The 26,998-nt window shown below is 49.7% G+C and overlaps 1 protein-coding gene across 3 annotated transcripts in view; it reads right to left on the reverse strand.

Annotated features, from left to right (window-relative positions):
* ASGR2 (asialoglycoprotein receptor 2) overlaps positions 1 to 26,683 on the reverse strand; it is a 38,567-nt gene extending 11,884 nt beyond the window's left edge. Inside the window, exons 1-2 of one of the 3 annotated variants that reach the window (XM_010377342.2) lie at positions 3,425 to 3,586; positions 2,943 to 3,113 (exon numbers count right to left, since the gene is read on the reverse strand). In XM_010377342.2, coding sequence (XP_010375644.1) covers positions 2,943 to 3,066 — 124 coding nt within the window. In that variant the 5' untranslated portion in view covers positions 3,067 to 3,113; positions 3,425 to 3,586. Of the gene's footprint in view, positions 1 to 2,942; positions 3,154 to 3,424; positions 3,587 to 26,652 lie in introns of those variants that run through there. The other 2 variants (XM_010377343.2, XM_030922521.1) reach the window with 2 other exon arrangements.
* Between the last annotated feature and the right edge of the window lie 315 nt (positions 26,684 to 26,998).

A 26,998-nucleotide genomic window follows, 5' to 3' on the forward strand; every position in this document is an offset into this window, starting at 1 on the left:
GCTAACACAGTGAAACCCTGTCTCTACTAAAAATACAAAAAATTAGCCGGGCGTGGTGGCGGGTGCTTGTAGTCCCAGCTACTCGGGAGGCTGAGGCAGAAGAATGGCGTGAACCAGGGAGGCGGAGCTGGCAGTGAGATCACGCCACTGCACTCCAGCCTGGTGACAGAACGAGACTCCATCTCAAAAAAAAAAAAAAGAAGAGAGGCCGGGCGTGGTGGCTCAAGCCTGTAATCCCAGCACTTTGGGAGGCCAAGATGGGCGGATCACGAGGTCAGGAGATCGAGACCATCCTGGCTAACACGGTGAAACCCTGTCTCTACTAAAAAATACAAAAAACTAGCCAGGCGAGGTGGCGGGTGCCTGTAGTCCCAGCTACTTGGGAGGCTGAGGCAGGAGAATGGCTTAAACCCGGGAGGTGGAACTTGCAGTGAGCTGAGATCCGGCCACTGCACTCTAGCCTGGGCGACAGAGCGAGACTCCATCTCAAAAAAAAAAAAAAAAGAAAAAAGAAAAAGAAAAGAAAAGAAAAGAAAAAACACACCGGACGGAAATAATGGAAGATGAGAAATGAGTAAGAAAAATTTAGGGCCAGGCACTGTGGATCACATCTGTAATCCCAGCACTTTGGGAGGTCGAGGCAGGGGGATCACTTGAGCCCAGGAGTTCAAGACTAGTCTGGGCAGCATGGCAAAACCCCTTTACATGGCAAAACCATCTCTACAAAAAAAAATTTCAATTATCCAGGTGTGGTGGCACATGAAACCCACATGCTACATGGAAGGCTGAAGTGGAAGGATCGTTTGAGCTCAGAAGTTGAGGCCACAGTGAGTTGTGATCGAGCAGCTGCACTCCAGCCTGGGCAACAGAGTGAGATGAGAGAGAGAGAAGGAAGGGAAGGAAGAAAAAGTGAAGGAGAGGAGAGGAGAGGAGAGGAGAGGAGGGGAGGGGAGGAGAGGGGAGAAGGGAGGAGGGAGGCGGAAGGAGCAGGGGGAGGGGAGGGGCAACGGGAAGGGAAGGAGAAAGGGAAAGGGAAGGGGAAAATTTAGTTAACTTAAAGAACATCTATAACTCTATAAAATGAAACACTGGGAGAAAAAAAGAATAAAAAAATAGAGCATGGGTGAGCCGCGGGACCATTCCTACATGCATAACTGAAGTCTTTAAAAGAAAAAGGGGTAACAGAAAAAAATCAAGTGCTGGGAGGAGCGGAAGATGCGCCCTGGTGAGCCACTGATCAGTGTCAGCTCACATGATGACACTGCCCCAGCCCGCACCACCCAGGCGGCTGGAGAGAAACGCAGTGATTTGGCTGCATCCCTTCCGACAGTCCCTCACTGGTGTCCCTCAGTCCATTCAAGAGAGCTCGCTCTCCCATTAATTTCAGAAATCCTGGCCTCTCTCCAAGCCTCCTGCTCAAACTCTAAATTCTCTCACCCTCAGAAGATTCAGCAGCATTCAATATTCTTTCTGAGTGTTTACTATGTACCGGGCGCCGTGTGGGCACTGGAGTTGCAGAGGAGAGTGAGGCAGACAGGGCCTCTGCCTGTGGGGCCACCGCCTGTTGAGAAGTCCAGCCAGCCTACTACAGGGAGAGGAGACGTTAGGGGTGTTCCTGAGTGCTCCCCGGAGGGACCACCTGTCCCTCCTGTGCCATGCCCTGCCCTGCCCAGCACCAGCCCTCCCTCGGCTGGCCAGCCTCAGGAAGGAGGAGTCCCTTCTCCCAGCCCAACTAACCAACCCCCTTCCTAAGCTCCAAGCCCCTGCCCCCCTGCCTCCATGGAACCCGGCTCCACCACCAGCACCCACACACCTGACACACCTCCATCCCTGGTTCTTGCCCTTCTGCCTAGAACTACTCAGATCTCTCTCGCCTTAAAATCTTTTCCCACCAGCCTGGGCAACATAGCAAGACCCCATCTCTCAAAAAAATTTTTAATTTGCCAGGCACAGTGGTGCACACCTGTAAGCCCTAACTACTTGGGAGGCTGAGGTGGGAGGATGGCTTGAGACTAGGAGTTCGAGGTTGCAATGAGCTATGATGCTGCCACTACACTCCTGTCTCTAAAAAAAAATTTCCAAGAAACTTGGATCCTTCAGTCAAGATTTATTAGAGAAGGATCCACGGAAGGGTCTTGGGAGATAGGGGGAGCAGGAATCTTCCAGGATCTCTCTGTGCTCATGTCCCCTACCCACCCCAACTCTCCCCACCTCTACACACACATGCACACATACACTCACACACAAACACGAACACATTCACATGCACAACATACACACACAACACATACACACAACATACACAACACACACACAGAACATACACACACAACACACACTCGCACAACACACACACAACATACATGCACTCACACAACATAGACACACAACAGACTCACACAACATACACAACATACACACACAACACATACACACAACATACACAACACACAGTACACACACAACACACTCGCACAACATACACACACAACATATATGCACTCACACAACATACACACAACACACGCTCTCACACACATACACACGCTCTCACATACACAACATATACACGCTCACATAACACACACATATGCACGCTCTCACGCACATACACACACACACACCATTCACTCACACACACACGAGTCCCAGCTGAATCTGCATTCCTTATATGCACATACATGCACATGCACACACGGGGCACACGTGTTCTTGGGTTGGGAGAAGGGCAGGAAGTTATCTTCCAGATCTCCTCACACCTCTGGGCACACGCCTTTCCCGGGGTCCTGGGGTAGACAGGAAGGTGAGGTGAGGGGACAAGCGGGGGTGCCGGGCCCTCCTCAGTCCCTGTTCACAGAGTGGGTGCGGCAGAGACCTCAAAGGGACAAAGCGATCGCGAGCTGAGACAGAGGGGAGTGAAGCCACAGAAACTGCACACTTGCCTTTCAAAGATGGATTTCCTCTCCTGGGATTCAGCCCGCGAGGCCCTGGCCCCTCACCTCGGTGGAAGGGATGGTCATTTTCCTCCGAGCTCAGCTGCTGGATATCTTGAAAGTCCTTGGCCATGATGGGGCCTGGACTGGAGCTGGGCTAGGCTGAGGTTGCTCTGAGGGCTGGGGCGGGGGCAGAGGTGCAGATTCACGTGGAGGCTGACTACGGGGCGGAACGCAGGGTCAGAGGGGGTCGGGGTGGTGGCCTGCGTTGGATCTGAGGTTGGCAGGGGGTTTGGACTGAGGTTTGAAATCCCGCTGGGTCCTGTCCCTTCTCAGGAGACCTCTTGGGCCTTGACCTGGCCAGGAGACCCCTCCCCACGCTCATGGACCAGACCACCCCACAGTTTCCCACGGGGTCCTCCCTGACCCTGAACCAAGGCCTCCTTGTTCCCAAACATCCTCGTCCCAGTTGCCTCCCCAGCCTCAGTCACCTGTGAGAGGTGTGGAGAGCGGACACCCGGCTCCCGCAGGCAATCCCAGCCTTGGCCAAGGAGGGGTTAAAGCCAGGAGAACTGGGGCAGGTGGAGCTCATAGAGGAGAGGAGCGTGGAGGAGGGCAAGGCCTGCACCGGAGGGTCTGAGTGTCCAAGTTCTAACCTGGCACCTCCTGGCCTGGGACTTTGGACAGTAAACAGAAGAGGAAACAGAGCTGTAATTCATTTGTGGGGTGGGGGCAGGGGATGGGGCCATCTCTGTTCTTATTCCCAGAGACGGGGCGTCCCCTGGGCTGCCCTCAACTCCACATGCCACTCACCCCATTCATTGCACCATTTGGAAGAGGTGCCAGGCTAGGAGTGGCTGGGGTGCAGTTTACCATTTCCCTCTCTTCCTCCCTCTTTCACTTCCTGCCTCTGTATTTCCCAGAACTGTGGGTGTCTCCAAATATCCCTGACCAGGATCAGAGGAACTGGTTCTCTACTCTTGCCCAATTCAGCATCTGAGCCACAGACCCCAGCTTCCTGTGGGCTCGGCCACCGGACTCTCAGCTCTGGCCCTACTTGCTTCACTCTCCTGGGGAGTAAAGTCCCTCAAATCCAGAAACTGCAGCAGGAGGAGGAAGAGGCTTTGCAGAAAAACAGCTCTCCTTGCAGGAGGAATCCAACCTCACAGAACCCCGTCCGACCCAGACCCTGCCCCGGCCCAGGCAACACAGACATTATCCTCAGGCCCAGCCACTGCCCTAAATTCTCCAAGGTGTTTCCATATTTATCACAGCACAACACCTGCTACGAGGCAGGACTTCTGCTATTCCCATTTCACAGGGGAAGAAGCGGAGCCTCGGAGAGATGAGGCAACTTGCTCTAGGTGGAGGCCCAGGTGAGTAGAGAAACTGGGAAGGCAAAATGGAGTCAAGAGGGGAATATAACATATAACAAAAGGTCTGGCCAGGCGCGGTGGCTCACACCTGTCATCCCAGCATTTTGGGAGGCCGAGACGGGTGGATCCCCTGAGGTCAGGAGTTTGAGACCATCCCAGCCAACATGGTGAAACCCCTGTCTCTACTAAAATACAAAAATTAGCTGGGCGTGATGGCAGGTGCCTGTAATCCCAGCTACTCGGGAAGCTGAGGCAGGAGAATCGATTGAACCTGGGAGGTGGAGGTTGCAGGGAGCCGAGATCACGCCACTGCACGCCAGCCTGGGCAACACGAGAGAAACTCCATCTCAAAAAAAAATGAAAAGGAAGAAGAAAAGAAAAAAAAAAAGAAGAGTCTTCATGGTCCTACGAGGAAAACTGGCTTCCATGAACCAAGGAGCGTGATTCACTAACTGTCTGCACTTGTGCTAACAATAGCTCGGGAAAGGAAACACAGTTTTTGTGCATGATATTCTGACCCTCACCAAACTTGGGCTGCTGGCTACAGGCAGGGTTTCTCTTACAAAGCTGCCCATATGTCCCCGGGTGCCGAAAAGGAGTTCAAACAGAGGCCTTTTCTGTTCTTGTAACTTTCTGACCCACATAGGAAGTAGCCACACCCCAGTACCCTGACATTCCCACCCAGCCACCAGGCAGTGGCAGCCCTTTGACTGCAACCCACCGTGAGAGACGAGTTTCGTGCTACGATCCAGAACGTACACACACAAGCACCCACACACACATGCACATTTGTGTGTGTTACTTTCTCCTGGATCCCCAGTGCCTGCCACATAGCAGCTGCTTAACAAGTATCTACTGAATGAGTGAGTGAATAAAATAATGCATTTGGAAATGCACGGTTGACACTGAAGTTTGATATGGCAATGCGTACCTTACTACTTGCCTTCTGTTGAGTTTCCCAATTGATTAATGGGTCACAACTCAAAGTTTGAACAACAGTGCTGTGAAGCCCCCATCTTGAGGGGTATGTGGATTTAGTCCCGAGACACAGGTAAGAGCTTAACGGATGGATTGTCTACTGCATGTCAAGCTTTGCCACCTGTCAACTAGGGATGGGGCCATTCTCATTGGCCACCCCTCTTGAACCAATTCCACATTTCAGGGCTTGTCACTTACACCCCCACTCATGGCCCTACAGGGAGGGGAGGGACAGAGAAAGCCAGACTTATCCTCTGCGTCCTTCTCTTTCTCCCTATTTGAAAATCATTTTAATGTAGAAGTTAACATGTACTTGGACTATTTCTAAAGTTTCCATATGGTCTTCTAACTTTGTTGTTGGAGGGGTTTTCTGTTTTGGGTTATGGAATCCTTTTTTTTTTTTTTTTTTTTTTTTTTTTTTTTTTTTTTTGAGACACAGTTTCACTCTTGTCGCCCAGGCTGGAATGCAATGGCGTGATCTCAGGTCACTGCAACCTCCGCCTCCCGGGATCAAGTGGTTCTCCTGCCTCAGCCTCCTGAGTAGCTGGGATTACAAGCATGCACCACCATCCCCGGCTAATTTTTTGTATTTTCACCATGTTGGCCAGGCTGGTCTTGAACTCCTGACCTCAGGTGATCCACCCATCTTGGACTCCCAAAGTGTTGGGATTATAGGCGTGAGCCACCGTGCCCGGCCTTATTTGGTTGATTTTGATTTGAGGTTTCTTCGTACCTCAGACACAAAGGTTAGATTGGTCACATTCCTTACTTCATGACAGTAGGTCTTCCTCAGAGGTCTGAGCTAAACCTTTGTCCGGTTTGGTTCTTCCCTAGCCCCCATCCTATTTCCCCTCACCAATTATATACTTTCTACTCTCTATAGGCAGCCGGAAGGCTGAGTGCCCTGTGTGACAGTCCCCAAAGATGGTGCCCATCAATTTCTCCCCTCATCACAGGTGCAAGTCACACCACCCATCCAGGGGTAGAGTCTGTTTCCCTTCCCCTTGAGTCTGGGCTGGCCATGTGACTTGCCTTGACCAACAGAAAGCACTAGAAATGACACTCGGCCAGTTCTGGGCCTAGACCTCAAGAAACCTGGTGGCTTCCGTTTTCAATCTTGGAAGTCAGCCACCATGCTATGAGGAAGTCCGGCTATCCTGCCAGAGAGAGTCCTGGGGGATAAGACAGCATACGGAGAGAGAAAGAGGCCACACAGAGGAGCACTGAGGCCCCAGACGTGAGCAAAGCCTTCTGGGAGTTTCCAGCGCAGCCCAGTCACCAGCTGATTGTAACCAAGTGTTTCACTCGAGCCAATACCCCGTGGACCACCCAGCCTAGCCCTGCCCGAATGTCTGACCCAGAGAATCTTAAGAAAAAACAGTTTGGTTTAAGCCACTGGAGTTTTGGGGTGGTTTATTATGCATCGGTAGATAGCTGAAACAATACGTATTACTAAATGTGTAGGTACCCTTATAAAATACATGATGGAGTTTGCATGTCTATCTGTTCTGTATTTACATTAGTGGAACTTTCATATATCGCATTTGTTTCTGATCTTTCTCACTCAACAATAAATTTTTAAGAGCTATTTGTATTGCTATTTGTTACAATGTATTGTTACATTGCTATTTGTATATCTGGTTTGTTGCTATGAACTGCTGCACAGTATTCAATGGTGTGTATCTATCACAATTTATTTCCCCTAATAATGAACCCAGATTGTTGCCAACAACTAACTCTCACAATTAACATGATGACTGATGTCCTCATCCTGTTCCCCTGTGGACCTAGGTGAGAATTTCTCTTGAAATTGTATCCAGGCCAGGTGTGGCAGCTCACACCTGTAATCCCAACACTTTGGGAAGCTGGAGTTGGGAAGATCACTTGAGGCCAGGAGTTCAAGGCTGCAGTGAACCATGACCACACCACAGCATTCCAGTCTGGGCAACAGCAAGACCCTTTCTCAAAAAAAAAAACAGGAATGAAAGAAAAAAGAAAAGAAAAAAGAGGAAGGAAAGGAGGGAGGGAGGGAGGAAGGAAGGAAGGAAGGAAGGAAGGAAGGAAGGAGAAGGGGAAGGGGAAGGGAAGGAGGCGGGAGGGAAGGAAGGAGGAAGGAAGGGGAAGGGGAAGGAAGGAGGGAAGGAAGGAAGGAAAGGAAGGGAAGGAGAGGGAGGAGGGAAGGAAGGGAAGAGGGAGGAGAGGGGAAGGGGAGGAGGGAGGAGCGAAGGAAGAAAAGGAGAGGAAGAAGGAGGGGGGAAGGGGAAGGGAGGAGGGAGGGAAGGAAGGAAGGAAGGAAGGAGAAGGGGAAGGGGAAGGGAGGCGGGAGGGAAGGAAGGGGAAGGGAGAGGAGGGAGGAAGGAAGGGAGAAGGGGAAGGGAGGAGGAGGGAGGAAGGAAGGAAGGAAGGAGAGGGGAGGGGAAGGGGAAGGGAGGGGGGGAGGGAAGGAAGGAAGGAAAGAAGGAGAAGGGGAAGGGGAAGGGAGGAGGGGGGGAGGAAGGAGGAAGGAAGAAAGGAGAAGGGGAAGGGGAAGGGAGGAGGGAGGGAAGAGGAAGGGAAGGGGAAGGGAGGAGGGAGGGAAGGAAGGGGGGGGGAAGGAAGGGAGAGAAGGGGGGGGGAAGGGGAAGGGGGAGGGAGGGAGGGAAGGAAGGAAGGAAGGAGAAGGGGAAGGGGAAGGGAGGAGGGAGGGAAGGAAGAAAGGAAGGAAAAGGAGAAGGGGAAGGGGAAGGGAGGAGGGAGGGAAGGAAGGAAGGAAGGAAGGGAAGGGAAGGGAAGGGGAAGGGAGAGGAAGGGAGGAAGGAGAAGGAAGGGGAAGGGAGGAGGAGGAAGGAGGAAGGAAGGAGAAGGGGAAGGGGAAGGGAGGAGGGAGGGAAGGAAGGAAGGAAGGAAGGAAGGAAGGAAGGAAGGAAGGAAGGAGAAGGGGGAGGGGAAGGGGAAGGGAGGAGGGAGGGAGGGAAGGAAGGAAGGAAGGAGAAGGGGAAGGGGAAGGGAGGCGGGAGGGAAGGAAGGAAGGAAGGGGAAGGGGAAGGGAGGAGGGAGGGGAAGGAAGGAAGGAGAAGGGGGAGGGGAAGGGGAAGGGAGGAGGGAGGGAGGGAAGGAAGGAAGGAAGGAAGGAGAAGGGGAAGGGAAGGGAGGAGGGAGGAGGGAAGGAAGGAAGGAGAAGGGGGAGGGGAAGGGGAAGGGAGAGGGAGGGAGGGAAGGAAGGAAGGAAGGAGAAGGGGAAAGGGAAGGGAGGCGGGAGGAAGGAAGGAAGGAAGGAAGGGAAGGGAGGAGGGAGGGAAGGAAGGAAGGAGAAGGGGAAGGGGAAGGGAGGAGGGAGGGAAGGAAGGAAGGAGAAGGGGAAGGGGAAGGGAGGAGGGAGGGAAGGAAGGAAGGAGAAGGGGGAGGGGAAGGGAGGAGGGAGGGAGGGAAGGAAGGAAGGAAGGAAGGAGAAGGGGAAGGGAAAGGGAGGCGGGAGGGAAGGAAGGAAGGAAGGAAGGGGAAGGGAGGAGGGAGGGAAGGAAGGAAGGAGAAGGGGAAGGGGAAGGGAGGAGGGAGGGAAGGAAGGGAGGAAGGAAGGAAGGAAGAAGAAGGAAGGAAGGAAGGAAGGAAGGAAGGAGAAGGGGAAGGGGAAGGGAGGAGGGAGGGAAGGAAGGGAGGGAGGAAGGAAGGAAGGAAGGAAGGAAGGAAGGAAGGAAGGAAGGAAGGAAGGAAGGAAGGAGAAGGGGAAGGGGAAGGGAGGAGGGAGGGAAGGAAGGGAGGGAGGAAGGAAACTACATCCCAGAATGGCATTGCTCAGTCACAGCGTATTGCCATACCTAACTCCACTCAGGACTGCCAGACTGTTTTCCAGAATGGCTCTGCCAGTCCACACTCCCACCAGCAGTATATGAGGATTCTCTTTTTGGCTTTGTCGCTTGATATTATTAACATCCCAATTGTTGCCAAGCTGATGCCATATCCTTGTTCTTTTATTTTGCATTTCTGGCTAACAGTGAGTTTGAACATTTCTTCATTGATTTATTAATCATTTGGGTTTCCTCTTGCATGCACTGCCTTTTCATATCCTTTACCTGTTTTTCTGTTGGCTTTCCTGAATGCACTTTGTTGGTGAGTCAGAATTTCCTGTATGTTCTACTTGTTCAGAAAACAAGACCTTTTGAAAATAGAAAAATAGGCCGGGCGCGGTGGCTCAAGCCTGTAATCCTAGCACTTTGGGAGGCCGAGATGGGTGGATCACGAAGTCAGGAGATCGAGACCATCCTGGCTAACACGGTGAAACCCCATCTCTACTAAAAAAATACAAAAAAAAAAAAAAAAAAAAAAAAAAACTAGCCGGGCGAGGTGGCGGGCACCTGTAGTCCCAGCTACTCAGAAGGCTGAGGCGGGAGAATGGCGTAAACCCGGGAGGCGGAGCTTGCAGTGAGCTGAGATCCAGCCACTGCACTCCAGCCTGGGCGACAGAGCAAGACTCCGTCTCAAAAAAAAGAAAATAGAAAAATATACATATTGTTAACTCCAAAAAATTTAATAGAAGATCTGAAATATAAAATTTAGAAAATCTTCCAGGAAAAATAAAAAAGACATAGAGTTTTTTTGTTTTAATGATAAAACAGTTAAATTGGGAGAAATTATTTTTTCTCTGGTTTCATGCTACTGAATGTAATTCCCACTAAGGAAACTAGACAAAGTCCAGACTCCCTTTCTTTCTTTCTTTTCTTTTCTTTTCTTTTTTTTTTTTTTTTTGAGATAGAGTCTCCTTGTTGCCCAGGCTGGAGTGCAGTGGCGCAATCTCAGCTCACTGCGACCTCCGCCTCCTGGGTTCAAGTGATTCTCCTGCCTCAGCCTCCTGAGTAGCTGGGATTACAGGCACTCACCACCACACCCAGCTAATTTTTGTATTTTTAGCAGAGATGGGGTTTCACCATGTTGGCCAGGCTAGTCTCGAACTCCTGACCTCAGGTGATCTGCCCGCCTTAGCCTCCCAAAGTGCTGGGATTACAGGCAAGAGCCACCGCAGGGGGCCCAGACTCCCCTTCTTAACCCACACCTCCTCAGGGGAGGAGACTGACTGATTGGCATGCTTGGCTCCACCCCTTGGGGGCTCCCTTTGTTATCTTCCTGCCCACAAGAAGCACATCTTGTATTCTACTCTCTGCCAGGCAGTGCAGAGCTGCACCTACTTTGCCCTCCTCTGCCTGTGACTGGGTGGATACATCTGCTTAATTCTTGGATTAACTAATTACAAGGTTTTTTGATATAAGGTTTGAAGTCAAATCCTCCTTGTTGCTGATCAGTAATTATGCTGACATTTTGATATCCCCTCATCTGTCTACTGTGTCTTGGTTCTCAATTGATTTCAAACTTAAGAAGAAAAGAAAGGGTTCTTTTTTTATTAGCCCCATAAAACCTCCGCAAATAACACAAACAATACGTTTAAAGAGCCAATATTCAACTAACAGAAGCTCTAGAAGATAAATAAGAGGAAGAAAAGGAAGAAAAAGATCAAAGAAAGAATACAAGGATGGTACTTAGAATTTAAAAGGATAAGTCTCCAGATTTAGGTATTCTAGTAATAGCCCAGCCAAGCACATTCATTCAAAAATGACCCAAAGCATGTCACCATGTAATTTCAGAATACCAGAGATAAAAAGAAAATTCTAAAAACTACCAGGAGTGGGAGTAAATCACCTACAAAGAAACAAGAATCAGAATGGATTTCACTTTACAGCTGTTACATTGAACACGAAGAGACAACAGGATGACGCCTTCAAACTTCCAAGGAAAATTTTTTTCGACCCAGAATTGTAGACTCAAATGATCAATGGTATGAGAGGGTAGGCTACAGAACGGCCAGATACTCCAGTTCTCAGACTATTTATCACCTACTCCCATGTCAGGAATTAGCACAGGAAGTGAGGAAATAATCCAAAAATAATACATGTAGAAGGAACATCTCAGTATAAGCCTTTTTCATTATTAGGAAAGAAAATCTTATTCAGTTCTTTCTGTATTTTTTGCCTACAGGCTGACTTTCTTATAATGCAAACTGGTGAAATTCCAGAACCTGGCCTTGGAAATGCAAGTCACCATAAAGAACATGGGTTTAAGGTCTGGGCACAGTGGCTCTCGCCTGTAATCCCAGCACTTTGGGAGGCCAAGGTGGGCAGATCACCTGAGGTGGGGAGTTCAAGATCAGCCTGACCAACATGGAGAAACCCTGTCTCTATTAAAACTCCAAAATTAGCCGGGTGTGGTGGTGGGTGCCTATAATCCCAGCTACTAAGGAAGTTGAGCCAGGAGAATCACTTGAACCTGGGAGGAGGAGATTGCGGTGAGCCAAGATTGCACCATTGCACTCCAGCTTGGGCAAGAAGAGCGAAACTCGGTCTAAAAAAAAGAACATAAGTTAAGGAAGCAGTAAAGACTCTCATTTGATAAGCCGTGAAAGTGAGAACGTTTACTAACTCCCCGTTTTGTTCTCTCACGCACTGTGGAAACCTAGGTGGGCACTCATAATTCCTGCTGACTTTTTATGTTCGCTGTAACATTTAATATCTCTGTGGAAGGCGTAAGGCTCTCAAGAGTTTAACAGAAATTGTTACCATCACCAGTAGAAATAATTTCCAGAAATTGCCTATGATTCTGATTGGCCATTGTCCTTGTTAATCTGTTGCACTTAGAATCCCTTAGCAAGGATAAGATTCTTATTTCAAATTGTTACCGAAACCCATCCTGGCCAACATGGTGAAACCCCATCTCTACTGAAAATACAAAAACTAGCCGGGCATGGTGCTGTGCACCTGTAGTCCCAGTTACTCAGGAGGCTGAGGCAGGAGAATCGCTTAAACCCAGGAGGCGGAGGTTGCAGTGAGCCGAGATCGCGCCACTGCACTCCAGCTTGGGTGTTAGCGAAACATCAGGAGTTCAGTCTAAGTCCTGCGGCTTGTGCTGCACAAAGAAAGCCAATCACTGAGATAATGAGTAGTGCGAAGGAAAAAGGCTTTAAATCAGGTGCTGCAGCCAAAGAGATGGGAGCTGTCTCAAATCCATCTCCAGGAGTGACTAAAACTAAGGGTTATATAGCAGGGAAGAAATTTAACAATGTGTAAGAAAACAGGAACTAGGGAGGTGCAAGGTGGTATTTGGTGCATGATCTGGTGAGTTTCAGTTCTTTCATACATTTTTTTTTTTAAGGAGTCTCACTCTGTCACCCAGGCTGGAGTACAGTGGCGTGATCTCAGCTCACCACAATCTCTGCCTCCTGGGTTCAAGTGATTCTCCTGCCTCAGCCTCCTGAGTAGCTGGGATTACAGGTGCCCACCACCATGCCCGGGTACTTTTTGTATTTTTAGTAGAGATGGGGTTTTACTTTGTTGGTCAGGCTGGTCTTGAACTCCTGACCTCCTCTACATTTTTGAGAGGACTGAAGGTACTTTCCTGAGGAAGGAACTCAGATCAAACAAATATAAGTTTCCTTCGGGCGTGGTGGCTCATGCCTGTAATCCCAGCACTTAGGGAGGCCAAGGTGGGTGGATCACGAGGTCAGGAGTTCAAGACCAGCCTGATCAACAGGGTGAAACCCCGTCTCTACTAAAAATACAAAAATTAGCTGGGCGTGGTGAGAGACACCTGTAATCCCAGCTATATTCAGGAGGCTGAGGCAGAAGAATCGCTTGAACCCGGGAGGCAGAGGTTGCAGTGAGCCAAGGTCACGCCACGCCACTGCAGCCTGGGCAACAGAGCAAGACTCCATTTCAAAAAATAAATAAATAAATAAATATATGTGTGTATATATACACACATATATTTCAAGTTTTAACTTGAAGAGTTTCAAGTTTTAACAGCAGAAGGGTCAAGTTCCATGTTTATCGAAAACTGTCTATGGAACTATAGGGCCGGTTTCAAAATCAGAAGAGGGGCACTGGCCCTTTTCTCTTCTCCTGTGGGCATGATGGAATAACCAGGAGTTGTGAGTCTGCTAGGATAACAGCAAATAATTTGAATTAAATTAACACTCAAGACACTGACTGTGGCTAAGAACGCCACAAAGGAAGTCCTCCTGAGAAAGGAGAATCTTATTTTAGAGAGTTTTTATTCTAAGAAATAGAAAACTGTCCTAAGGAAAACACTGCAAGATTAGAATAACTGGCATATCTCCAGTAAAAGCAAAAGAAATTATGCAAGAAGAGGAATGTTATCACAGTAGAGTACTAGGTTCTGCAGGACGTAACATTTACATAGACGTGTCATGTGAATGCTTCATTTTTGTTTTTTAACTAAAGATGCTGATATAACTGCATTTGGAAGACAGCAGTGGTATAAGAGCTAATCCTCATCTCAGGAAATAAGCAGTAGGATATTAATAAATCACCTCTCCACTTTGTGTAATGGTCACCTGGCATGGGGAGGGGTCTAGTCTGAGGAAAGCTGACCAGTAATTGTACTTTCCTGCCCTCGTATTATTAATTATTTCGTATTTATTTATTTTTCTGAGATGGAGTCTCGCTCTGTCACCCAGGCTGGCGTGCAGTGGCAGGATCTCAGGTGACTGCAACCTCCGCCTCCCAGGTTCAAGCGATTCTCCTGCCTCAGCCTCCCAAGTAGCTGGGAGTACAGGCGCCCGCCACCTCGCCTGGCTAATTTTTGTATTTTTCGTAGAGACAGGGTTTCACCACTTTGGCCAGGCTGGTCTAGAACTCTTGACCTCAGGTGATCCACCTGCCTCCGCCCCCAAAATTCTGGGATTACAGGTGTGAGCCACTGCACTCAGCTCCATCCCTGTATTCTAAAGGATGTTAGCAAGAACCCTAGGAAGCCCAACTACAGGAGAGGCACAGACTTAGCAGCAACCATTGTAAACATCGGCTGTGGGAAGCAGAGGAGAGGGGAATTCGGGAGAGCCAGTTTTCGGGTTGAAATAAGCAGGTGGCTGGCTGATGAAGCCACTCATCAGACAAGGAGCCCATGGGAGAGCTGGTTGGCAGCAGGGCAAGGAGTCACCGAGTTTTTTTTTTTTTTTTTTTTTTTTTTTTTTGAGATGGAGTCTCGCTCTGCCGCCCAGGCTGGAGTGCAGTGGCCAGATCTCAGCCTCAGCCTCCCGAGTAGCTGGAACTACAGGCGCCCGCCACGTCGCCTGGCTAGTTTTTTGTATTTTTTAGTAGAGACGGGGTTTCACAGTGTTAGCCAGGATGGTCTCGATCTCCTGACCTCGTGATCCGCCCATCTCGGCCTCCCAAAGTGCTGGGATTACAGGCTTGAGCCACCTCGCCCGGCCGGAGTCACCGAGTTTTGTTTGGGACATGGGTTTCTTGTGCTGGTGGTGCATTCAGGTGGAGCTGGCTAGAAGGCAGTTGGACACAGATGAATCAGACACTTGGGGGCTGAAGACCGGGAACCATCAAAGGCAATCAAAGCCAGGGAAGCAGAGAGAAGGGTCTAGAACAGAGCCTGAAAAACACCCACATGGACCTGGAGAGAAGGGGAAGTGCAGCCAGACAGGCAGAAGGAAGACAAGGAGGGAAGCGTCCAGTCCAGGATGAATACCTGAGCCTGTGTATTTCTCTGTGATGGCTACTATTGAGTGTCAACTTGATTGCGATTGAACGATGCAAAGTATTGTTCCTGGGTGTGTCTGTGAGGGTGTTGCCAAAGGAGATTCACATTTGAGTCAGTGGACTGGGAGAGGCAGGCCCGCCCTCAACCTGGGTGAGCACCATGTAATCAGCTCCCATCTCAGCTAGGATAAATGCAGGCAGAGGAACCCGGAAGGACTCAACTGCCTGAGTCTTCCAGCCTCCATCTTTCCCCCATGCTGGATGCTTCCTCCCCTGGAACATCGGACTCCACGTTCTTCAGCTTTTGGACTCTTGGACCAGTGGTTTGCCAGGGGCTTTCAGGCCTTCGGCCAAAGACTGAAGGCTGCACTGTTGGCTTCCCTACTTTGGAGATTTGGGGACTCAGACTGGCTTCCTTGCTCCTCAGCTTGCAGATAGCCTATTGTGGACTTCTCTTTGTGTTAGTGTGAGTCAATACTCCTTAATAAACTCCCTTTCATATATACATCTATCCTATTAGTATGTCCCTCTAGAGAACCTTGACTAATACATTCTCTCCACACAACTTCCCAATATGTTCCTTATTGAAGTTACAGTAGTAATAATTCAATAAAGAAAATACTCATATAACTATTGGAAATTAAGAAAAGATTTCCCTCCCATGCCACAAACTCTGATGCATCTCTGCAAGGTGTGGTGTGGATAAGGGTGAGTGAAGGGCAGAGCAGCCCAGGACTCTGGTGTGGAGGGAGGCAGAAGGAGCCCTGTCTGCGGAGCAAACAGAAGGACCCCCAAGGAATGCCACAAATATCCCTACCCTGTTCAGGTGGCGTGAGCGGGGGACAGGGCTATTTGGAGTGCCGAGTTCAATGGTATTGAGGTCTGCAAGAAGTGCCTCAGATGCCAGGTCCCTAGTGAGCTGAGGCCTCTGCAGTACTGTGACTCCCCTTAGCAGGGCACACTGGCTCTAAAGGAGGCAGAAGAGCTACAAGCTTGGCTGCAAACCACAAGAGCAATGCTTCATAGAGGACAAGTTGCTGTCCCAGCTCCCTCTATATTGCCACATAAATCCAGAGAACAGGCCGGGCGCCGTGGCTTACACCTATAATCCCAACACTTTGGAAGGTTGAGGTGGGCGGATCACTTGAGGTCAGGAGTTTGAGACCAGCCTGGCCAACATGGTGAACCCCTGTCTCTACTGAAAATACAAAAAAAACCCTTAGCCGGGCGTGATGGCAGATGCCTGTAATCCCAGCTACTCGGGACACTGAGGCAGAGGAATTGCTTGAACCCGGGAGGTGGAGGTTGCAGTGAGCCAGGATGGCACCACTGCACTCCAGTCTGGTGACAGAGCAAGACTCCATCTCAAAAAAAAAGAAAGAGAGAAATCATAGGAACACTAGCCGGGCGCAGTGGCTCAAACCTGTAATTCCAGCACTCTTCAGGAGGCTGAGGCAGAAGGATCCTCCAAGACCAGGAGTTTGAAACCAGACTGAGCAACACTGCAAGACCTTCATCTCTACAATTTTTTGAGACAGAGTCTCTCTTGTCACCCAGGCTGGAGTGCAATGGTGCGATCTCGGCTCACTGCAACCTCCGCCGCCCAGTTTCAAGTGATTCTCCTGCCTCAGCCTCCCGAGTAGCTGGGACTACAGGTGCCTGCCACCACGCCCAGCTAATTTTTTATATTTTTAGTAGAGACGGGGTTTCACCGTGTTAACCAGGATGGTCTCGATCTCCTGACCTCGTGATCCGCCCGCCTCTGCCCCCCAAAGTGCTGGGATTACAGGTGTGAGTCACCGCACCCGGCCTAAAAGTGGATGTTCTTTATAACAGCGGATGAGATTCTAAAACAAAAACATAAAGTGGGCTGGAAGGAAGAGAAGGAGGCATTTGGAGAAGAGTTTCTACAGGTGGGAGGTGCCTTGTCCTCCCCTCTCCTACCCCAGGGGGCAGGAGCAGCCCACAAGGCTCCTATGACGTAAAGGCTTCCAGGAGGACCCTCTCAGAAGCTTAGCAAGGATTTCAGAAATAGGTAAAGGGGGCCAGGCGCGGTGGCACCCGCCTGTAATCCCAGCACTTTGGGAGGCCGAGGTGGATGGATCACTTGAGGTCAGGAGTTTGAGACCAGCCTGGTCAACATGGTGAAACCCCTTCTCTACTAAAAATACAAAAATTAGCCGGCATGGTGATGCACGCCTGTAGTCTCAGCTACTCAGGAGGCTGAGGCACGAGAATGGCTTGAACCCAGGAGGCAGAGGTTGTAGTGAGCTGAGATTGTGCCACTGTACTCCAGCCTGGGTGACAGAGCCAGACTCCACCAAAAAAAAAAAAAAGAAATAGGTAAAGGGAATGTTGTGTCCTAACTGGAGTTCTCTGAGGGCCCAGGACCTCAGAATTACCTTGCTCCAAAAAAGCCCGAAAGAGCCAAGCCTAGCTAAGGGAGAAGGGTGTTCCTGCTCAGCAAACCACAGTCTCGGGGAAGACTGGAAGAGATCTTCAGGACTTCCTGTAACCTCGCAGTGTGAAGGCAAAGCGGGAGTGATCCGAGGGAAAGTCCTGTGCTACCCCAGAAGGAAAAAGGTCGAGCCAAAGGAACCGGCGCAGAACGTGGACAGGTGGAGGCCACCGTAGGAGCTGAAAAGAATGCATTTCCCCCATAAGGTCATCCGCACAAGCCAATCATAAATGCCTGGTAGAGTTGGATCCTGCTCACACTGAATAAATGGTAAAGAATTCTGTGTTCACCCCAGCAGGAAAGTGAAATAACTTAGTTGCAACCACAGTGGTAGTTCAGTATCCCGTCTATTCAAGTCAACCAAAAAAATATATATGGAATATGGAAAAATATAGAACCCAAGAAATATGGGCTGTGAGTTCAATCCCATCTGGAGAGCATGGATTTAGCAACTAGAACGGGATAGAGAGCTTCTCCCTGTGGCTCCAGGAAAATTATACTAGTAATGGGCAGTGTCAGAACTCTGTCCAGCAAGCAGCCCCAGGCAGTGTCCGGTAACCCCAGGGGACACAGAACGTAAATGCTTTCCCTTCAAAAATGTGTATTCCAAACCTAGGAAGATTTGAAACTAAATATATAGGCAACGAAGTAAAGCTAACATCTAGTATTAATACATTTGTGCTAAATTTAAGACAATCTATATTTGGTATTATAACGTGTAAGAAAATTCAGCATACTAAAAGATTTGAAATTAGCCTGTGATAGCAAATTAAAATATAAAATGAAGCACTTGATTTTAGACTCGTGCTTTCTTCTTCAGTTGAAATGTATGACATAATTTGATTAGGTTTGTAAACAATGTTGGAATGTTGAAGAGACCTTGAGATTCCTTATGAATATTAATTTGCCTTATTTACTAGTTTTTTATTGTTAAAATCAAATCCTTAAAATACACCAAATGTGTAAACTCAGTTTTTAAATGTTTCTAGGCATTTAACTGCATTGTGAATGAAGCTGATTATTTAAGAGAGTTTTGTGTCTTTGACCTTCACTATTACACAATACTCAGTGAGAAGGTAAGGTTGGTGGCTCTTATTTAGCACAGTTTATTAAAAGAATGATTATGGCTGGGTGCGGTGGATCACACCTGTAATCCCAGCACTTTGGAAGGCCGAGGTGGGTGAATCACCTGAGGTCAGGAGTTCGAGACCAGCCTGGCCAACATGGTGAAACCCCGTTTCTAATAAAAATACAAAAAATTAGCCGGGCGTGGTGGCGGGTGCCTGTAATCCCAGCTACTCCGAAGGCTGAGGCAGGAGAATCGCTTGAACCCAGGAGGCGAAGGTTGCAGTGAGCCGAGGTTATGCCATTGCACTCCAGCCTAGGTGACAGAGTGAGACTCTGTCTCAAAAAACAAACAAACAAAAAAGAATAATTACGTTTATAAGCTGAACTTACAAGAAGCTTAAGGAAAATTAGGTTTAAAATGTACTTTAACGCCGGGCGCGGTGGCTCAAGCCTGTAATCCCAGCACTTTGGGAGGCCGAGACGGGCGGATCACGAGGTCAGGAGATCGAGACCATCCTGGCTAATACGCTGAAACCCCGTCTCTACTAAAAAATACAAAAAAAACTAGCCGGGCGAGGTGGCGGGCGCCTGTAGTCCCAGCTACTCGGGAGGCTGAGGCAGGAGAATGGCGTGAACCCGGGAGGCGGAGCTTGCAGTGAGCTGAGAGCCGGCCACAGCACTCCAGCCTGGGCGGCAGAGCAAGACTCCGTCTCAAAAAAAAAAAATAAAATAAAATAAAATAAAATAAAATGTACTTTAACAAATTGGCTGTTAATTTCTTTAAGGAAACAAAATGTTAATAAACAGTTTGTTCAGTACACAAATACCAGCATGAACATGAAAAGCTCTGCTTGACTTTAGGGTCCACATGCCAAAGGGCAGGGTCCAAGGCAGGCCACTGGAGACAGCGCCCCACCCATGCCAAGACCACCTGCAGCAGAGCCACCCTGGACTCCCCTTTCGCCAGGCAAGTGGACAGGACACACATGGACAGGCCCCCAGCACCAATCTGAGACGCCCAGAGGCCAATACGCCAACAGGGTGGGCTTCATGCCCCGCCCACCTGTGTCCCCACATCAGGAGACTCTGTGTACGCCCACCACACCCTTCCCCTTTTCCTTCCCTGCTCTCTTTTTCTCCACAGCACTCATCACCATTTGATAATGAATGTTATATATTTCGGTTATTATCTTTCTGCACATACAGCCAGGCACTGAGACAGCAGGGACTTAGGCTCACTCAGTCCTAAATCCCCAGCACCTAGAAAGGTACCTGCGCTTGGTCTGTCCCCATGAATCTGTGTTGCATGAAGGCACCGATGGCCTCGGCTCCTGCTTTGTGCTTCTCTCCCTGTCTGGACTGCCAGCTCCCTGACCTCAGGAACTACCTTACTCACCGCTCAACCTCCGTGCCCAGCACCAACCCAGAAAAAAAAAAACAAGAGTCTGACCCATGTAAAAGTGACTCCCTGTGGGAAGCCAGGCAGGGCCCTGGTTCTGCCGCTTACCAGCAATAAGGGAACCTTGGACAAGTGACTCAAGTTTTCTGATCTTCAGTTTCTTCAGCTGGAAGTGGGTATGATAATACCTGCCTCACTCTGTTCTTGTTGGAATGAAATGGGTTAATGTAAGGCAAAGTGTCTAACACTGAGCCTTTTTTTTTTTTTTTTTTTTGTATGAGCAAAGCCGTCACATTGTAGGTGCTCGGTGAAAATCCGTTCCTTCACTCTTATGGTAGGTACTCAACGAAAACCAATTCCTGGCCGGGCGCAGTGGCTCACGCCTGTAACCCCAGCACTTTGGAAGGCCGAGGCGAGTGGATCACAAGGTCAGGAGATCAAGACCATCCTGGCCAACATGATGAAATCACATCTCTACTAAAAATACAAAAATTAGCTGGGTGTGGTGCTGCGCGCTTGTAATCCCAGCTACTCGCGAGGCTGAGGCAGGAGAATCGCTTGAACCCGGGAGGCAGAGGTTGCAGTGAGCCGAGATCACGCCATTGCACTCCAGCCTAGCGACACAGCGAGACTCCATCTCAAAAACAAAAAAAAAAGAAAAGAAAATCAATTCATTTACTCTTTTTATCCTCTTCCAGTTGCTGCAGAGAAAGCTCTGCTTCCCTCCCCTTGAGCTTCAGGTACCTGACTTACATGTATCCCTCTGGGGAGTGACAGGAGTCAGTATGGGCGGGCCGGAGAGCCTGGCACCTGAGCCCCAGAGGAAGACCCCAGCTTCCTGCAGCTGAGGCTGGAGGATGGGAGCAGAAGAATCAGTTCCTGGTTGGGAATGGAGACACTAACAATTTTGGGAACTTCAAGAGCAGGAAGCGAAAAAAGATGTGAGAGAAAGGGGAACCACCAACCCTTCTAGACAGTCCCCTCCCCACCCCCAATCACAAAAATGAGGAGCCCAGGAGTTGGAAGGGACAAATTCCCAGTTCCTACCCGGCCCATCTCCAGCCTGGTCCAGAACTCAGTCCTGGACTCAGTTCCCGGCTCCCCACACCTCCATCAGCCCCAACCCCACTAGCAACCTGTCCCAGGCCCAATTCCAACAAAGAGAAGGGGTTGGGCCCTGGAGAAAGTGAGGTTCCCCAAATTAGGAGAGAATTCCCTGGCTTCTCCGCCACAGTCTGTTTCCACTTCCCCTGATCTCTGTCTTCCTGTGTTTATCTGCCTCATTCCCCGCTTCGGCCGTTCCCTCCTCCACAGGCTCCCTCTCTGCCTGTCTCTGGCTCACTCACTCACATATTGCATGGCAGGTATGTGCTGGGGAAGAGGGAGCAGGCCAGTGAGGGAGAGCAAAGGAGGCAGAGGATGGGGCCAGAGAAGGAGGAAGGGGCTGGATCACCGGGGACCTCCAGGGCATGGAAGGCCAGAGGAGTTTGGAGGAGTTTTCTCCTCTGTGAAATGGGGAATTGCTGATGAGTTAAACAAGGAGACACACGGCCTGATTTACATTTTTTAAAGTCACCTTCAGGCTGCTGTATGAGGATGAACCTTTAGGAGTGAGAGTGGGCAGGGGATGTTGGTGCCAAAGTCCCAGAAGAGAGGTGATGATGGTGTTTGGGACTGGAGGTGGCTGTGACAACAGTGAGAAGATGTCAGATTAAAAGCAGATCATGGCCAGGCGCAGTGGCTCATGCCTGTAACCCCAGCACTTTGGGAGGCTGAGGTGGGTGGATCCTCTGAGGTCAGGAGTACAAGACCAGCCTGGCCAACATGGAGAAACCCGATCTCTACTAAAAATACAAAAAAAAAAAAAAAAGCCAGTCATGGTGGTGACGCCTGTAATCACAGGTACTCGGGAGACTGAGGCAGGAGAATCGCTTGAACCCAGGAGGCAGAGGTTGCAGCGAGCCGAGATCGCACCACTGCACTCCAGCCTGGGTGACAAGAGCAAAGACTCCATCTCAAAAAAAAAAAAAAAAAAAAAAAAAAGCAGATCTTGGGCTAGGTGCAGGTGCTCACGACTGTAATCCTAGCACTTAAGGAGACAGAGACAGGAGAATGGCTTGAGGCCAGGAGTTTGAGACCAGCCTGGGCAACATAGTGAGACCCTGTCTCTACAAACAATAAAAAATAAATTTGAAAAAAAAAGAAAAGGTAGATTAGTCGATCTTGTAGGCAGAACCATCAACACAGCACTGGCTAGGGAGGACCTGTGGGCAAGGAAAGTAAGGCTTTCTGAAGAAGCTTTGTATGCGGCTGAGAAAGTGGGAGCAGGGTTAACTGGGCGGGGAAGAGGGGCAGGAGTGGGTTAAATGCCCAATGTAGAAAGAGGAACTAAAAGGGCCAGGAGCCGTGGCTCATGCCTATAATCCCAGCATTTTGGGAGGCCCAGGGAGGTGGATCACTTGAGGTCAGGAGTTCAAGACTAACCTGACCAACATGGTGAAATCCTGTCTCTACTAAAAATACAAAATTAGCCAGGTGTGGTGGCACATGCCTGTTGTCCCAGCTACTCTCGAGGCTGAGGCAGGAGAATCACTTGAACCGAGAAGAAAAGAAAGAGAAGGAAGGAAGGAAGGAAGGAAGGGAGGGAGGGAGGGAGGGAGGAAGGTGATTTGTTTTTCTAAAGACCACCAGAGCGAGCACAAAAGAACCAGCGAGTAGGCAAAGGCCAGGAGCAAAACTGCAAGTTTATTTTTGGTCACCTAGCTTCAGGGAAGTAGGTGGGTAGGGAGAGGTCTGTTGGCCTCTGGCAAAGGAGGCCGACAGAGTGCGCCATCCTGCCTCCGTTCGTCCAAACAGAAGGAAGGAAGGAAGAAAGGGAGGGAAAGAAAGAAAAGAAGGGAAAGAAAGAAAGGAAGAAGAAAGAGAAGACCCTGAGGTGAGATGCTAAGGTGGAAGTTGAATAACAATTTGGGCAGGGACATACACACTCACACACATTGATCCCAATCCCATGAGCCCCATTGTCGTGAAGGGATATCCCTGCTCCTGCCCAGCTGGTCCCTGACCCCTGACCCCTGGCCCTGCTGGCCTCAGATCTGCGTCTCCTTCTCAAGTCATTGACCCCCAGGGCCACTGTCCCTTGGTCTCCACTGGGTGCACTGGAAAGGCAGGGTGAGGTACAAGAAGCCCCATGAAAACCACGAAATCAGCAGCTCAAACATCAGAAAGTCCCCAGCTTTTGCAACAGCTCATAAGAACTGGTGTTTCCTGCGAGCAGTGACGCTCTGCAGGTTTCCAAACTGCTTCTCTTTGTTTTGTAAAGCAGTGTTCTATCAGTCCCAGAAAGAACCCTGCAGTGGATCACGCCTCGTTAATCTACTGTGTTCTGCATCTATCCACATCCACAGTGTTTGCCATGGTCTTGTTGCTAGAGGCCTGGTTCCCCCTGGCTGGTTTATAAAATTCATGTAACCCAGGATTTTTTGTGGTGTAGATAACTCTACGTTGAAAGGAATGCATGCTTTTTATTTATTATTATTATTATTTTTTGTTGTTGTTGTTGTTGAGACAGAGTCTGGCTCTGTTGCCAGGCTGGAGAGCAGTGACATGATCTCGGCTCACTGCAACCTCCGCCTCCCGGGTTCAAGCGATTCTCCTGCCTCAGCCTCCTGAGTAACTGGGATTACAGGCATGCACCACGCCCGGCTAATTTTCTTTTATTTTTTTTTAGACGGAGTCTCGCTCTGTCACCCAGGCTGGAGTGCAGTGGCACAATCTTGGCTCACTGCAAAGCTCCACCTCCCGGGTTCACGCCATTCTCCTGCCTCAGCCTCCCGAGCCGAGTAGCTGGGACTACAGGCGCCCGCCACCTCGCCCAGCTAATTTTTTGTATTTTTAGTAGAGACGGGGTTTCACCGCGTTAGCCAGGATGGTCTCGATCTCCTGACCTCATGATCCACCTGCCTCGGCCTCCCAAAGCGCTGGGATTACAGGCGTGAGCCACCGTGCGTGGCCGACATGCATGTTTTTGAAATGCCACAAGGGCACTGGGGACTGGAATCAGGAACGGAAATGGGAAAGGTTCCCTTGTACCTGTCGTTGCAGGGCGTGTGACAGCGGGAATGACTCACTTCTTCAGAGTCCCCCTGCTCAAACCTCTGCAGGGAGCCTGCTGCAGCTTGTGAGTGTCCAACCCCACAGCAGCATCTGGGGACGAATGCTTGCAGCTCCTGAAGCAACAGTAGGCGTGTGTGACGGGGAGTTCTTTTAGCTTTGCCGTCTGTAGGCGGCTTGTGTTAATCAGCTCTATTAGACCCTCTGCCTTATCACAAGCACAGAGGGCTTTCTGTGTCTTGGCGTTCTTGCCTTGGTGTACTGGAAGAACGGGATCACATGTGGGCTTGGAGAATGAGTGTAAGGTTTTTTATTGAGTGGTAGACCTCAGTGAGGTGGATGGGGTGGCCAGAAGGGGGATGGAGCGGGAAGGCGGCCTCCCCATGCCCAGAGTCGGGCCGTCCAGTGCCCGGACTCTCCTCCAACCACCTCAGCCAAACTGCAAATCGTTCTGCTGGTCAGTGACCTGCCCGCATCTGCCTGTCAGTGTGCTCTTATGCCAGTGTGTTCCCCTCAACGTCCAGCCGCTTGTGTGTCTGCCTGCTAGGGTCTAAGGGCTTTTATAGGCACAGGATAGGGGTTTGGCAGGCCAGGATGGTCTTGGGAAATGCAACATTTGGGCATGAAAACAGAAATGCCTGTCCTCATCGAGGTCCGTGGGCACAGGCCCGGGGGTGAAGCCCTAGCCAGAGACCTGCCCTTCTCTCCCCAGCACTTCCCTGCCTGACTCCTGTATCAGAACCAAATGGTTTTCTGTCTTCTCGACAGGATCACAAGGCTCTATGAAGCTAAGCACAATCCGAGGGTCCTGGGGGGGTGGGGGAGGCATCATATGCCCGCAGGGTGGCAGCTCTTGCCTGTGTCAGAAGCACAGAAATGAAGGGACCCTGCCTTCAGGAACAGCACAGTTACAAACTCATGCTTGTAATCCCAGCACTTCGGGAGGCTGAGGTGGGTGGATGGCAAGGTCAGGAGATCGGGATCAGCGTGGCCAACGTGGTGAAACCCCATCTCTACTAAAAATACAAAAAAGTTAGCCAGGCATGGTGGCACGCACCTGTAGTCCCAGCTACTCTGGAGACTGAGGCAGAAGAATCGCTTGAACCTGGGAGGCAGAGTTAGCGGTGAGCCGAGATCGCACCATTGCACTCCAGCCTGGGCAACAAGAGCGAAACTCCATCTCAAAAAAAAAAAAAAGAGGAAAATATACAGGTTCACATGCATGGAGTGAGTGGGACCCCAGAAATAAGTTGTCCAGAGATGGCTTTCTGGAGAAATGGTGCCTCTGCCACCCCTGGAAGAGCCTCAGTCCAGAACCTCACCCTCCAGACTTTCCACCTACACACCTGCCTGTCAAAGGACAGCAAACTCCAGGAGAGCCACTTGCCACAAGTATATAGTATCTGATATATGTGTTTGTTTTCATATAAAATTAATTTCAAATTAAATATTCCTGGATGATTAGGTGTTATCTAATGGGTACAAGGTACATTGTTTGGGTGATGGAGACTCTAAAAGCCCTGAGTTCACCACTCTACAATCTATACATGTCACACTTGTTTCCCGTAAATTTATACAAATAAATAAGGCTGGGCCAGGCGCGGTGGCTCACGCCTGTAATCCCAACACTTTGAGAGGTTGAGGCGGTAGATCACCTGAGGTCAAGAGTTCAAGATCAACCTAGCCAACATGGCGAAATCCTGTCTCTACTAAAAATACAAAAAAAAAAGAAAAGAAAATTTGCCGGGCATGGTGGCGGGCGCCTGAAATTCCAGCTACTCGGAAGGCTGAGGCAGGAGAATTACTTGAACCGAGGAGGTGGAGGTTGCAGTGAGCCGAGATCGCGCCACTGCACTCCAGCAGGGGCAACAAGAGTGAGACACTGTCTCAAAAAATAAATAAATAAAGCTAAGAAGCAATACTTTTGAAATAAATATTACTTGAGTCAAAATGAACTAACCAAGAAAAACATGCGCCTGACACATGATCACTAATACTGCAATCGATACATAATCGATAATACTGCAATACAGGTGTACATTTGTTAGAGCTTCTTATGTGCCAGGCGTTGTACCCTGCATGCTACATTCATTATCTCAGTTAAGCCTCCTAATAAGCCTAGGGAAAAGGGACTGCTATGATCCCAATTTTACAGATGAGTAAACTAAGGCCTAGAGAAATCAAGCAACTTCATTAAGGTCACTCATAAGTCTGGGCGCGGTGGCTCACACCTGTAATCCCAACACTTTGGGAGGCCGAGGCAGGAGGATCACTTGAGTTTGGGAGTTTGAGACAAGCCTGGCCAACATGGTGAAACCCCATCTCTACTAAAAAGAAAATTTAGACGGGCATGGTGGTGGGCGCCTGTAATCTCATCTACTTGGGAGGCTGAGGCAGGAGAATTGCTTGAAGCTGGAAGGCAGAGGTTGCAGTGAGCCAAGATCACGCCACTGCACTCTAGCCTAGGCAGCAAGAGCAAAACTCTATCTCAAAAAAAAAAAAAAAAGAAGTTGCTGTCTATGATGAATGGGTCCTCACCAGGCACTAAATCTCCTGGTGCTTGATCTTGGCCTTCCCAGCCTCCAGAACTCTGATCAACAAACTTCTGTTGTTTGTAAACTACCCATTCTAAGGCATTTTGCTATATCGCTACAAATGAACACAGACCCAGTTCCATCTGACTCCAGAACCAAAGCTCTTGCTACTTTGCACCCCTGGGGTGCATCCCGGGCATTGCAGACCTGCCTCTGTTCAACAGCACAAGATAAGAAAGGTCCAAACCCCTTGCACCTACCTTTGAGCTCCACACAGGATCATCTCCAGCCTCCTCATTGCTGAATCCCTGGAATCCCAGTCCAGGCACCCATCTCATGACCTTCAGCTCATCTTCCAGGAAGTGACTTCAGAGGAGAGGAAACTCCTTCTGAAGGAGCCTTCCCTGACTCACCAAGTAGAGCTCACTAGGCCCTCTTTGGTGCCACCTCCATGCAGGGCATATTCCGTAATCTTTGTTTGGGTGCACTGTCCGTCTCCCCTGCTGCACCAGGCCAGGCGGGACCCGTGGCTTTTTCATTTCTGTGTCTCTAACATCCTGCACGGAACCCAGCACACAGCTGGCCCAGACTCCCCAACTTTGCTCT

The sequence above is a fragment of the Rhinopithecus roxellana genome, chromosome 19 (genome assembly GCF_007565055.1).
Source record: "Rhinopithecus roxellana isolate Shanxi Qingling chromosome 19, ASM756505v1, whole genome shotgun sequence".
Classification (NCBI taxonomy): domain Eukaryota; kingdom Metazoa; phylum Chordata; class Mammalia; order Primates; family Cercopithecidae; genus Rhinopithecus; species Rhinopithecus roxellana.